This window comes from Pezoporus flaviventris, unplaced genomic scaffold (assembly GCF_033815535.1).
Source record: "Pezoporus flaviventris isolate CSIRO_AGI_PZ_B2104156 unplaced genomic scaffold, CSIRO_AGI_Pfla_v1 ptg000213l, whole genome shotgun sequence".
In the NCBI taxonomy this organism is placed as follows: Eukaryota; Metazoa; Chordata; class Aves; order Psittaciformes; family Psittacidae; genus Pezoporus; species Pezoporus flaviventris.
Genome location: NW_026892761.1, coordinates 3,017,131 through 3,030,511, shown reverse-complemented (window position 1 = coordinate 3,030,511; position 13,381 = coordinate 3,017,131). Strand labels below are relative to the sequence as shown.

The window sequence follows — 13,381 nt, the reverse complement described above, 5'->3', positions numbered from 1 at the left end:
CTGTAATGTTGTTTTCTTAACTTTGTCCCACTATCACATCATCGTATCTGGCTTTCTTTCGAGATGTCTCATAGGTAACAGTGATGTAAAGGGAATAGAAATTACTAGAGGCAACAAAAGGATTCATCAAGACTCCAGCTTTGCTCTGATTGCAAATTACAATAATTGGGGATGGGGGAGTGCTAAGGAAACTTAAAAGAATTAAGCAGCATTTTCTGGTGTTTGCTTTTCTGTATGTTCAGTTTCCAAGTGATCTTTTACTGGTTTAATTGTTACTTCCAGGGCAAAGGACTACCAGGACCTCCAGTAAGTAATGAGGATAAAGAGTTTTAAATTAGTATACTATCTTTATGGGGTACCCTGGGTGCTATAAACCCATTCCAGGCCTTGTGTCCCTCTCTTGTGCCGGGCAGAGGGATGTGGAGTCCTACAGGTTGGCAGCCTGATGGGGTTTTTGTGCTTATCCTAACCCCAAGGAGGCTGACACTGATGCGAATTCAAGACACAGCAGCTTTGTAATCACTGAAAGCACCCAGTTCTGGGGCAGCTTTTGTTTAGTGGGCTCCTGGGGCATCTCAGACCTGCCCTGTGTTAGAGGGGATGCAGATGCTGGCAGCATCCAATGATGATAACAGTATGCTCTGTGGGAATGTGGTGCAAAGATGGGCACTGGTAAACTGATTGTCTGGGTGCAGGATTGAGCTCCTCAGGGGGGATTAGACAGGGAGTACAGCCAGGATGTTTGGTTGCTCCTAGGCTTTGGCAGCTATGCGAGGTCTCCATGGGTGTAAAAGCTCTTCTTTCTGTTCTACAGGGGCCTCCAGGACCCAGTGGGCTCCCAGGTGGAAATGGATTTCGGGGTCCTCCTGTGAGTTTCTCCTACCATTTGATCCCCATTTACTGAACATGCCACAGCCATAGCATCATAGAACAGTTAGGGCTGGAAAGGACCTTAAGATCATCAAATTCCAACCCCCCATTTCTGGTCTTTTACCCCATTGTGGAAGTGTGATGCACAAGAAGCTGTAAGCTCTACTAATGCCCACAGGCAACACTGTTCCTTATATCAGGTTGTGTAGGGTCACTCCCATCAACCAGTGCAGTGCCAGAGATGTGCAACCGCTTGCAGCCACATCTTCCTTTGCCAACTATGAATAGAGACAAAAGAGCAGCCATTGTCACTACAACAGAGATTAATTACCAGCTGACCTGTACTTTCAGCATCCTCAAAAGCAGCTACTGCACAGAATGGGTCTGATCTAGGGGAGCCTGTTATGCAGAAGCATAGCATCATTTTTGGGTGCCCACAGCTCCACTGGAGTGGTACAGAGCCAGTGGAAATAGGAATGTAGGCACAGGGCTGTGTTCTTCTGTCCTAATCGCTACACTTCCATATGCATCTGCTGTTCTCTTTCCAATCATAGGCCCCTCTGCAGAAAGAAAGGTGCAGTTTAGACCCATTAGGGATACCTTGTCCCACATTCACAAGTCTGCAGTGGTATTTGGTAGCTGCCCTTCCTCTCCCTTTGTGGTTTTATTGGGATGGTTAAAAAGGGGGATTCTGACACTTTTCACTCTTTCTAGGGACCTTTTGGTCTGCCGGGATTCCCAGGGCCTCCCGGACCACCTGGACCTCCCGTAAGTAAATAAATGTGGGAAAATCCCTAGGGAGCATCCATCATTTTCCTCTTGCTGCCAGAACAGGCACTTTCTATTTGCTGTCATTGCCATGAGCTCTCCCTTTCCCGACTAAGCTTCAGCAGGCCATAAACACTGTACCCCAAGGAGAGCAGTGACTTTTCACTGGCCAGACTTTGGTGTGTGGATGATCTCCTGGTTATTATTTGGGTGGTGGAACCCAATGACACCCAGGCTTCGTGGCATAAAGGGATTGCAGGGTGGGCTTCCTGTTCTCTCTACTAAGGTTTATGTGGTTGTTTGGATCATGACGCGTTCTTGTAGGGCCAGAAAGTGGGGCTTGAAACCAGCAAGTCTCTGGTTTGGGTTTGCTGTGGTGTCTCTGGAGGGTTGAGTAGTGGGATCGGGAGGTCTTTCCCAAGGAGTTTTCCCCAGGTCAGGAGGAGGCTGTGCACAGATGCTCTTCTCGAGTTGCTGCCTTCATCACATAAAGCTCAAAGCTCTTCCCGAAGCTCAGCTGTGCCTCTCCAGAGGGTGATTACACCCCTGACATGTCTGTTGTGAGGACTGCTCTGGGTTCAGGGCCTGCATTTTAAGCCGTGGGGCTGGGTGTCTGCCTTGTGCTCATCCAATGGAGCTGTGTCTGTGAAGCGTGTTTCCTACAGATTGTATTTCCTCCCGGTGTTTGTCTTGATGTATTTAAAAGACCACATTGCTTGACTGCAGGGTCTTCCAGGCGCAATTCCCGATGGCGGTGGGGACCTTCAGGTAGGTTTTCTTTATGGAAATACGCTTTTGGTTTAATCATAGAACAGTTTGGGTTGGAAAGGACCTTAAGATCATCCAGTTCCAACCCCCCTGCATGGGCAGGGACACCTCACACTAAACCATGCCACCCAAGGCTCTGTTCAGCCTTGCCTTGAACACTGCCAGGGATGGAGCATTCATAACCCCCCTGAGCAACCCATTCCAGTGCCTCAGCACCCTCACAGTAAAGAACTTCCTTCTTATATCCAATCTAAATCCTTGCTGTGACTTTTCATTAGCATACGTGGGTGACCATTTAACGTGCACCATCCAGGTGTGGGTCTGAACTGCCTCATTGCAGAATGCATAATCCTTGTGTGTGCGTTTCCGAGGCCGAGATGTTCTTTTGAGGAGGTAGACGCCCCGGGTTTGATTTTTCCCTTATCTTTGCTTTCCAGTTTGTTTTCCAACACGCAGGCTTTGCACACATCCTTCACTTGGAAAACAACCTTAGCATGTGGTAAATGACAACAGCTTTTCATGCCTCTGCCTCTAATCCTGCTTTACAAGAGAAAAGGCTGTGCATGCAGCTCTGCTTATTTCCATGGATGCTGGCTCCGGGCTCCTCTGGGCATACGCTCTGTTTAGACATCCTTCCTTATAACAGAGCCCTGATCCCTGTCTTTCGGGGGAATCAGAGGCCTGTAAAGTCCATGCACGAAGGAAGTGACATTTCCACATTTCACAGCTGCTGTTATGACAGCATCTTTGGGTTTCTAATTGCTGTGCCCCAAAAAAGCTCAGTTTAGGCTGCCTGATGGCAAGTCACGTGGAATGTAATAGAAAATGATGCTGTTTCTACAGGTTTCATTTAAGTTACCCTGTGGAATATACTAGAAAATTAAATTTCTGCTGCAGAGGTGTTGCCTGAGATTTATTAAAAGAAAGAAAAATAAATGAAAGAAAAGCTGCAGGAGAAAATCTCACTCCCTTTTGATAACGTTTTTAGAATATGGCTTTTGAGCCCCATTAAATTCCCAAGTCAAACTTGAGTTCCCAACCACCCTTAGACATCTGCAGGTACCAGCTTATAGGTATTGGGGTCATTTTTTTATAGGTCCCCTTCCAATATGCTCTAATGCTTGCTCTTGTTTCAGTGAGGCGAGTAGTGCAAAGGAAATCCATAGGGGTGAATTAACACCCAGGATGAAACGTTCCTAATGATGTACAAGATACCGATTCACTTCACTGGGGAGCTTGGATTCTTCAGCATTTTGGCCTGTGAACAACTGTCAGCCTTCAGGATTTCTCACAGTCCGTGCCACAGTGAAGCAAACCCTTCAGAAATCACTATTTTATGGGTTACTGGGGGCCTAAGGACCTGTTTAGGACCCTTTGCCACAGGGAAATGCCTGTGATCAATGCATGATGCTATGAATCCCTAAGCTTTAGTGGGTTTACAGCCAAAACCCACATGACTTTCCACCTCTCCCTTGCAATGAAACCAGCTTCCCTGGCCGTGCTGTTTGTGTTTGATAAACCAGGGCGTTTCTGTTCCTTGCAGTGCCCAGCTCTGTGCCCACCGGGTCCTCCAGGTCCCCCAGGAATGCCAGGGTTCAAGGTAAGGAAAACACCACCGTGAACCCATGGGGTTAAACTGTTTTATGCACCATGTATAGCTCCACACCTCCAAACCAGCCGTGCATTTACGCTGTTGAAACAGGAAGTCCCTAAAGCAGCCAAATATGAGGCAAGAGGAGGATGAAGGATGCGATCCTGCCCCCTTTGCATGCTGTTCCCACCCTTGTAGCAATAGCTGAAATCAATCCTACGAAGTGTAAGTGCTCTCCCTTCACCTTCAGCAAGAGGCTTTACATCCTTTGAGTACCTGTACTTGCAGGCACGTTGTTTTGTGGCTCCATCCCTTGCAGCCTTTGTTAGATGGAGGGTTTAACTACGGCTGCTTATTCCTACAAATGAAATTCAACCCTTTGCACAGGGCAAGCAAAGCCAAGCAAGACCTAGCTTACATGATTAAATACAATTTAACTGTCATTTTACAGCACCAGCCAATTCCTGATTGTGTTGTTTCATTCTGGTACCTAAATCCTAAATTGCGGCCATCAGGAAACCTCACTCGGCAGTCAAACATCTCCCTCTTTATCCCCACTATGATTCACATGAATTGTGTGCAGGTCTGTTTGGTCTCTGAGCTGAGTCATAAATGTTGTTCAAAATACACAATGTTTAGGGTAGAACCGTTCACAATTCATAGCTTAGGGAATGGGAAGAACCTGTGAGGGTTTCCAGTTATGATGCAAATGATGCCCAGGACCTTTTGCATGGTGAGGAATAACATCTGCCGTGGTTGAGATTGGTCTGAGTCTCTCCCACAGTTGTAGGAAGGGAGCCAAGAAGCAAATTGAGTCTATGGCGAAGGTTTCAGTGGGATATGGATTTCTTTGCAAGCTTGATGCTGCAGACATTAAAGGCGATTTAAAGGGAAAGGGAGGTTAAAGATGCAGAATGGGGTTTTCAGAAGCGTTTTGACCCCGTTTTCAGAAGTGATGGGAGCCAAGTTCTGGTCCCTGACCTGCCATTGAAATCCAGAGACCTGTAGCCACAAGTTAATCTTGAAAACCAAATCTGGGCATCTCCTGAAACTGGACCAATTCTGAGACAGTGATACCAAGCACAGGGCTGGTGCATGGCCAACTAGCCCCAGAGCTGACCTCCATCCACATGGTTACAGCACAGGTATAGGTTCTTTTCCCAGTAGGTTGTTTGTGTGGGTTTAGGTCTCACAGCTACCTTTACACTTTGAAACAATCCTGTACTGGAATGTGAATAACCAGAGCTCTCGTTTCTAGGGACACACTGGTCACAAAGGAGAACCTGGTGAAATAGGAAAAGAAGGAGAGAAGGTAAACTTCAACTGAAAGGGTACAGGGAGGGGGTTCTCTTTAAAAGCATCGGGAGTGATTCCTTCCAGACTGGGAGAAATGAGGTAATTGGCTGAAGAACAAGGAGTTACTGTGAGTGAAGAGCACTGGCTTCCATCGCTCTGCATGAGTGACCCTGTGCTAGTACTTCAAGGAAAACTATCTTCCCAATAATCACAATGCTCAGCTCACTTTGAGGAGTCAACACCTATTGTTTCACATGCAGGGGTGTCAGCTCAGGAAAAAGCCCTGCATTAATCACTCAGGTAAATTCCTGACTGATGGAGAGGAAATTGCCTGTAATAGAGATGTAGATTCCAAAGCACAAATCTGGATGGGAGGGAGCTCAAGGAGAAAGGAGGTGGGATGCTCCCTGGCTTTGTGCTGTCAGGTTCATGCTGGCTCACCCCTTGTCTGACTGATCTTTCTCCCCTAGGGCAGCCCTGGCCCTCCAGGTCCTCCTGGCATCCCCGGCAGCGTTGGCCTGCAGGTAACAACTGCTCTTCAGACCACTTCCATTGGCTTTCCTACTGTGAAACTCAGTGGTGCCATCAATCACCTTGTGTTACCCAAACAGCTTTGCCTCCATAGAACAGTGCTGGTGATAAAACAAATGATGCTGCTTTCGCCAAGCTTTCATTCAGGTCTTGCTTTTGGTTCCACACCTTGGCTGAGACATCCAAGTGATGACTGATACAAAGCTGGGCACCTTTTGGGTGGATCTGAAAGCTGAGCTCTGTGCTGGCTTGACCGGCCAGGAGGCCTGTATCAGAATACATCTCTGCACTGGGGGGGTCAGCACCGTGTTGCTTGCTCAGAGTTGTCACCATAGAGGAACATGCCTGTGCATCAGAAGGCTGAGCTTTCTGCTCCTTCTTGCTATTCCTTAATGCTTTCCGTCTTGATGAGTCGTTACCTCGATGCTGTTCTGCTGCTTTACGCTTAACAGTGATGGGGTTTTAACTGATTTGTTTCCTTAATTAGGGCCCAAGAGGACTAAGAGGCCTCCCTGGTCCAATGGGTCCGGCTGGCGACAGAGTAAGCAAAACACCTTCTGATTTGATTTGATTCCCTCCTTCTGCCACCAGTTAGTCTCATGCGAGGGCCAGGTTCTATTTGTCTTTACCACTGGGGAGCTTGTAAAGTGCTGGCTCTTTCCTGCACCCCCACTACAACCTCCTTCATACTTGAGGGGCTGACAGGATCAGACCCAGGCTGATTTAAGCATCCTGACCAGCAGGACAAAGCGCTGTTCCCCTGAGACTGACAGTGCTGAAGAACCTTGTAGGAACCTGAGGAGCGTTCTGTGAACGTTTTGCTTTCTGTTCTGTCTCCCTAGGAGAGAAAAGCAAAGAATCACTGATGGGCAAAGGTTTTTGGACATGAAAAGGCTCCTCAGTGAGAACAGGGTCACTCTTTAGCTCATTGTGGCTTTGGACTTTTGGCAGGGTCCCTTGACCATCAGTCTATAATGGCTTTGAATTGGATAAAGTCATGTATTTATTTAGGAACAAGTGTGTTATCAAGATAACAAGGCCATGAATTGCATCAGCGTGTCACAGAGATCCAGAGGGAAAACCTGCTGGTTCAGATGGGGATCACTTGCAGGAATGGGATGTCTTTCCAGGGCTTTTGTGTTTTCTTAGCTTGCAGTATGAGGTAGGGGTACCGTCACTGCCCCCTCTGCCTTCCACAGCATTACAGTGATGTATTATCCTTTGCAGGGTGACATTGGTTTCCGAGGGCCACCTGGAATCCCAGGACCTCCAGGGAAAGCCGTATGTATCTACATCATTATGACACTGCTTTCCACAGCCTAAGCCTCAAGTTTCTTCCTCCTGCACTAAACTCTTTGCTGCCAATGAACAGGAGTGCTCTCATCTCCATCAGATCATTCCCTTTGCCTTTTCCCTCCAGTTAGAGCAATGTTATTCCACCTGGCCCAGATCTGATGATGTCTCTCCCTCAGTTGTGCCCCGTTCCAGAACAAGTTCACCACGTTTCCGTTGCTCTCTGTTCCTTACTGCTCTTCCCTGAGCATCAGCAGCTTGAGAAGGGCATCTGTGTTGTGCTTGGGAAGGAGAGTTTTGAGGAGGAAGCAGTAAGCGCTATCCTGAGCTTGCATCCTTTGAGCCTGGTCTATTCCCAAGTGTCTACAGCTACAAGCAGAAATAATTGTGTATTAAAGATGCACCACATCCCCTCTGGGGACCCCTTCTAGGTCTCTGCAGTTATAGAAGGTATTAATCTGAACTAAAATAACATGAGGTGCTCGCTGTCCAGCCAATGTTCCATTACACCAGGCAGGACTCAGACAGAAAACATTACAGCTTTTCTCCCCCTCTGCTTCTGGTTAAAGAAATCGCTTCATTAAATGATGGTCTCTGCCCTGAGGGATTGTTGGCAAAGTCCCTGCTGCGATTCATCTGTGTCAGGAGTTACAGAGTGTAACTGAGGAAGCACAGCCGAGCTCCTAAGGGAATGTGAATGCTCCCTCCTCTGCTAACACCAGCAAACAGCACAAAACCCTTCATCATTTACACCCTTGAAACGTTAGTCCTTGTCACTGTGTGGTGAAGGTGCTTTTAATGGCTTTTCCTCCTCTGTCACAGGGAGAGCAAGGAAACAAAGGACCTCAAGGATTCAGGGGGCCCAAAGGAGACACTGTAAGTGCAGCAAAACACCCGACTGCTCAGATTTGGGATGTGACATTCAAAGTGTCCGTTTCAGGGATTTATTATGGCTTGTCCCCACCTTGATGTGAAAGGGATGAAAGTATTCCTCTCAAAAATGAGATGCCTGAGTCTTATTAAAGATGCCCAAGTGCCGCTTCCAGCCTAGGGCACAGGGGTCAGATCTTACATCTCCATCTCTTGAAATGATCAAGAGTTACAGCCAGCATTGGGCCAGTTTTCTGCTGTACCTGAACAGGACAGGAGCCACTGAAATGTCCCTACAGAGCCTGAGTATTATCTTTGTGGACGGATTGTTCTGAAGGGTTGTGTCCTGGATAACGCAGGATTTGTTGTTGATTTCTAGGGTAGACCTGGACCAAAAGGAAGCCCAGGGGCTCGTGGACTCATAGGAGAGCCTGTAAGTCAATTAAACAGGTTGCAAGTCTCGCTAAGGTCCTGCTGGCTATGATGAAATAAAACACGATAGCTAAGAACTTGCATCTTAATCTCTGCTATCAAACTTCTGCTCTCTGGGTCTCTGTAACCTTCAGTGTAACCCCAGTTGTACTGCTGTTAATGTAAAGTCTCCCAGTACAACTGGAGCTGGACCCGCTACCAAAAGGTTCTTTGATACGAATGTATTTCACAAGCCACAATCTCCTTATAACCTTAAGCTGTGCTGTGTGTGCTTGCAGGGCATGCCTGGCAAGGATGGACGGGATGGGGCTCCCGGACTCGATGGTGAGAAGGTTTGTAAAGTCCGACTTAACCACTGCACGGCACGTTTCCATCCCATGCGTGTTGCAAAGCTCCTGGTGCTGTCAAGAACGTGGCTGGAAAGCTGTGGCTTCTACAGGGTTTACCATTAGTGTAACTAGTGAAGAAGAGAGAAGTTGCTTCTCTTAATTAATCCCAAGGATATTCTCTAAAGAGAGAAGATGCGCATCTGGGCCATGCAGGGATGATCTAAGCTCAGCCGTGCCCCTGTACGTAGTGGTTCCTACTGGCTGAATTTAGGCCTTCAGAGATGCCTTTTCAGAGCTGTTGGTGGAGGCATCTGTTTATTTTAATTGCCTGTAGACAAAGTGCTGTCAGATGCAGCACTGGATTTTGAACAGTGATCCCATGGGAACATGGACCATGTGCTGCACCCTGTGTCCGATTGGGTGCTCACCTCCTGTAGACACGATGTGCTCTTGGTCCTGCACATATAGGGAGGGATAAGACTGTTTGGGAATGTGTCTCCTACCTGCATCAGACCATTTTCTGGTACCAGGTGTCCCTTTAACGTCCCTATATCCACAGGGTGATGCAGCTCGCATGGGTGCTCCTGGAGAGAAGGGGCCAAATGGACTTCCTGTGAGTATGGCAGCAGGACCCATCCCCTCTGGGGCCTTTGGCTGCTCTGGTTCTCTCTAAACTCAAATTTGAGAGGGGTTTTCTCTTTCCCATCCCAGTGACTGCATTCTTTATGCAGGGAGGTAAGATCTGGGACACAATATCCTCAGCTCTGTCCCTGGCTTTTGCTTGTTCATTGGCAAAACGTTTTCTCTCTTCAGACTTCCACCTATCCTATTAAAGGTAAATGATCCCTTTCTCCTTTTCTTCCTGTCTCAGAGAACATTCCGAACACCCCTGGAGAGAGGTTTCTGCTCTGCAAAACGTTGCTGCTCTTCCTCTATTTGTATATTCCTCCTCTTTGCCCTGTCAAGGATTAGTGTATGTCGAGCTGTTAAGGATTAGTGCACACAGAGCTATGAGGGCAGTGAACAAGAGAGAAATTAAAGCCATTATTTTCACGGTGAAAGCCAAGGAAGAGTAAATCCTCCCTTGCTTCAAGCAAATGCTGCTCCTTGTGCGTCAGATCAGAGCAGAATAACAAATTTAATAACTCGTGCTTCTACTGACATTGATTTTTCTCCCCCTTTCAGGGACTGCCTGGAAGAGCAGGTATTAAAGGCTCCAAGGGTGAACCAGTAAGTGAATCCCTAATGATGGGTTCTGGTGGGGAAGCTACTACACTTGTCACTGTGAGGCTTTTCAGCTTTGGGGGATTGGTGCTCACAGGTAGACCCTGAGAGGACTTACCCCGAAGTGATGGTGGGCTGAGCTGCCCTGACAGTGAGGAGCAGGCATTAGGTAATATGATGTCCGTGCTCTTGCTGAGACAGCACCTGGATCAGCAAAGACATAGCAGGTACACAGGGAAGTCATCAGTGGTTTAGTAACCCTCAGAAGGATGCGTTCATCCTTTTGTCAAGGCTTCAACTTTGGGACTCAGAAGGCTGAGTGTGTGCAAGCAGGAGCAGGAATATCTCATCTTGCCTCTTGGAGACTTCCCCCCTACCTCAGGAGAAAGGCTTCCACAGAGCTTTAGATTGGTACCTACCTGTGAGATAAAAGGAAGTCTCAGACCAAAGCACTCCAGCACAAAGCTGTTCTGGAAAGTGTCTTTTTTTAATGCCCCCCTGCCCCTTGTTCTCTGAATTTCTCCATCTACATCATTATTCTTTCTAATCCTCATCCCTGTGAGTGCACTGAAAGGAGGTGTTTCTCCTTGCATAAAGGAATGAATGAAGTGGGGTATCCTGAGCATGCCTCCCAAAGAGCATCCCTGTATCATTGGTCCACTCCAGTCTGAATGAGCCCTCCCCAGGCCCTGGCCACAGGACAGGATGCTCAGTTCTTTGAATGTCTTGCTGAGATTTTGTCATCTTGGTTTTTAAACTGTAAAAGCTTAAAGCTGTTTTTATTCCCCAATGCAGGTTTTAACTCCCTCCATTTGTTGCTCTGCGTTAGGATTAGAAATAACTCTCTGAACTTATGGCCTAACTGAGTATTTGCTTCCTACACTGCAGGGCAGTCCTGGAGAGATGGGAGAGGCAGGTCCCTCTGGAGAGCCAGGCATCCCTGTACGTATCCCCATCTTTCACACTTACCACAAGCAAAGCAAACTGCAAAGCTGGAGCTCGTGTGCTGCTTCCCTGCACAGATAAAGCTTTCAGTAATGGAATAGGTGCTGTGCTGCCTGCAACACATGCAAACCATGGTGGTGATGCTCATGCCTATGTGGAGCCACCCAGGGATGCAAGTCGGATGGGTGGACCCCTCCATGCACAGATACGGTGCTGCAGCAAAGCCCACCAGGGCAGGCAGTGTGACCTAGTGGATGGGCCAGCAGGGCAGGAAGGATGCAGTTGAAGCAACCTGGGATGTGGGAATGCATTCTGGCTCTGCAGTGGGTTGGGAAGGCGGATTCATGGCTCCTAAATGGCACAGCTGACTTTGGTGTTATTGCCAGGGCGATGTTGGTATTCCTGGTGAGAGAGGTCTGCCGGGCCCCCGAGGAGCAACTGTAAGTACAGCACTGCTTGTAGAGCAGATAGATACCAAAAGAGAGATGAGCGCATGGGGATGACTCTCTGGCTAAAGAAAAAGACCCCATTCTCTCTTAGTATTGTGCCTAGGGAGGTTTGGCAGCAGGGGAATTACTCCTCCAAAAGAGGATCAGATCCTGCTCTCACTGACAGCTCTGTGCAGATGCAAGGTGATTCCTCCCCTTTAGTTTGTCAATAGAAGCTGCTGTTGTCCAGGAGGTTTGTTGGAGCTGCAATGGGCAGAAAGGAGAGACTGGACCATCAGCAATTCCCTCTTTAGACAGTAATAACATTCAGCTTCTGCTGAATGTGAGTCATTAATGAAGCGAAACTCCTGGTGTGCCATTGCAACGCACATTGCTCCAGCACATGGAGCATGAAATCCTTCCCCTTCCTGTATCGCTTCCCTTGGAGTAGCAGAGGTTCACTGCGAAACCCAAAGCTGTACAAGCAACAGGACTGGAAAGCCTGCACGTCATCCCGGTGAATGACAGGGCTTGAGAAGTGTATCTGGTTGATAGGAAACACACCCCATACACAGCGCTGGTACTTCTCACTTTTGCTCTAAAATGATGGCTTTTTGAAGCTTCTGGGTTAGAAACCATTGAGGTTTTCAGTGGAACATCTTGTTCCTGCTCTCACTGTGTTCCCTACGTCACCTCAGAGCCTGAGAAATAAACTGGAGTTGCGATGCAAACCTGAAAGTAACTGCATGGCTACCTGTTGTGTCCCTGCTCAATAGCAGAGATGCCAGTAAATGATACCAGGATGATAACAGCCTGATTCTACTGCTCAAAATGCCAGGGTACCTTTTATTTTGTCCCCCCCCCATCTAGTGCTGCTGTTGTGGTTGGACCTGACCTCCCCGTGGGTTTGTTGGCCTTTTTTCTTTGCTTTTTTTCTCCCTTTTAATCTCATTTTGAAACCCAGAAGCCCGCCGATGTGATTTCTGGTACGTGCCGCTTGGACCAAACTGAACTGTGTGGGGATCTATTGCTTGGGAGCAGCTGCTCTTTAAACTTCCAAGGAGAGGGAAATCAGAAATCAACTAAATTATTGATGTTTGCCTTTATGTCTGCGAGTTCTCAGCAAAATAGCTGACCCTGTGAAAGGTATCACCGTCTTATGGCCAGAAATCAAATGCAGTCCAGCTAATTGCATCGGGGTGGACTTCTGATGTGGGTGCAATCGCAGCTGAACCCGTGTTTGCTTCTAACCTGGGTTTCTACCCTCTGATTTGCATTATTAGAGCCCTAATTTATATGAACTACAGTTAAGCCTGGGCTGTTCCGAGGGTCGCAGGGTTTGTCCCGTGCTAAGGCTGTTTGGCTCGGAACAGTTTGCCTTTATTTAGCATGGAGCACCGGGGGGGTTCTTCCCATTCAGAGGCTGTTGGTTCTTTCAGGTCCCACCACTTGTAAAGGCACCACAGAGTCAGTTTTGCTGCAGTTCAGTGTCATTTCCCCTACCTGTATTTCTAACTCTCACAAGTTCTTCACTGAATTACAGGCAGAAAACAGAAGTGGAACCAGAACAAAAATACCTGAGCAGCTCTGTGGCCTTTTGAAGACGATGCTGCTTTGTTTCAGCAGATCGGCTCCTTCCATCACATATCACACAAGGGTTTCCTCTTTGTGATGACCAGGAAAACTTAGGTTCAGATACCAGGGAGAGTTTGTAGGGCCTAACAGTGAGGGAAAATATACTTAAGGGTTTCTTGGGTATGTGGGACAGTCCCTGCTGACTGATCCTCTGCCTGGAAGGGCCCGTTTGAGGTTCATTTGCGTCCATTAACACTACACTCAGCAGATGTGGATGTGAAAGGAGACGAAGCTGAAGTCCCACCTTGTGGCAGATGCTTGCCAAAGGCACCTATTTCTAGAAGCCACTTTGCAAATGGGATTTAGATGTCTAAATTAGGGTTTTTTTTCACCCAAGATCTTAAATGGGTATGTGATTTTTTTCTGTAGAGAGCAATAGAGACTCCTAATGGTAACATTCA

The 13,381-nt window shown here is 47.6% G+C and overlaps 1 protein-coding gene across 2 annotated transcripts in view; it reads left to right on the top strand.

Annotated features, from left to right (window-relative positions):
- COL9A3 (collagen type IX alpha 3 chain) overlaps positions 1-13,381 on the top strand; it is a 36,914-nt gene that overhangs the window by 10,420 nt on the left and 13,113 nt on the right. For both annotated transcript variants that reach the window (XM_061441692.1, XM_061441693.1), the window contains 16 exons: positions 283-306; positions 815-868; positions 1,585-1,638; positions 2,365-2,406; positions 3,950-4,006; positions 5,256-5,309; positions 5,764-5,817; positions 6,312-6,365; positions 7,052-7,105; positions 7,940-7,993; positions 8,367-8,420; positions 8,698-8,751; positions 9,308-9,361; positions 9,934-9,978; positions 10,861-10,914; positions 11,304-11,357. In XM_061441692.1, coding sequence (XP_061297676.1) covers positions 283-306; positions 815-868; positions 1,585-1,638; positions 2,365-2,406; positions 3,950-4,006; positions 5,256-5,309; positions 5,764-5,817; positions 6,312-6,365; positions 7,052-7,105; positions 7,940-7,993; positions 8,367-8,420; positions 8,698-8,751; positions 9,308-9,361; positions 9,934-9,978; positions 10,861-10,914; positions 11,304-11,357 — 816 coding nt within the window. The remainder of the gene's footprint in view (positions 1-282; positions 307-814; positions 869-1,584; positions 1,639-2,364; positions 2,407-3,949; positions 4,007-5,255; positions 5,310-5,763; positions 5,818-6,311; positions 6,366-7,051; positions 7,106-7,939; positions 7,994-8,366; positions 8,421-8,697; positions 8,752-9,307; positions 9,362-9,933; positions 9,979-10,860; positions 10,915-11,303; positions 11,358-13,381) is intronic.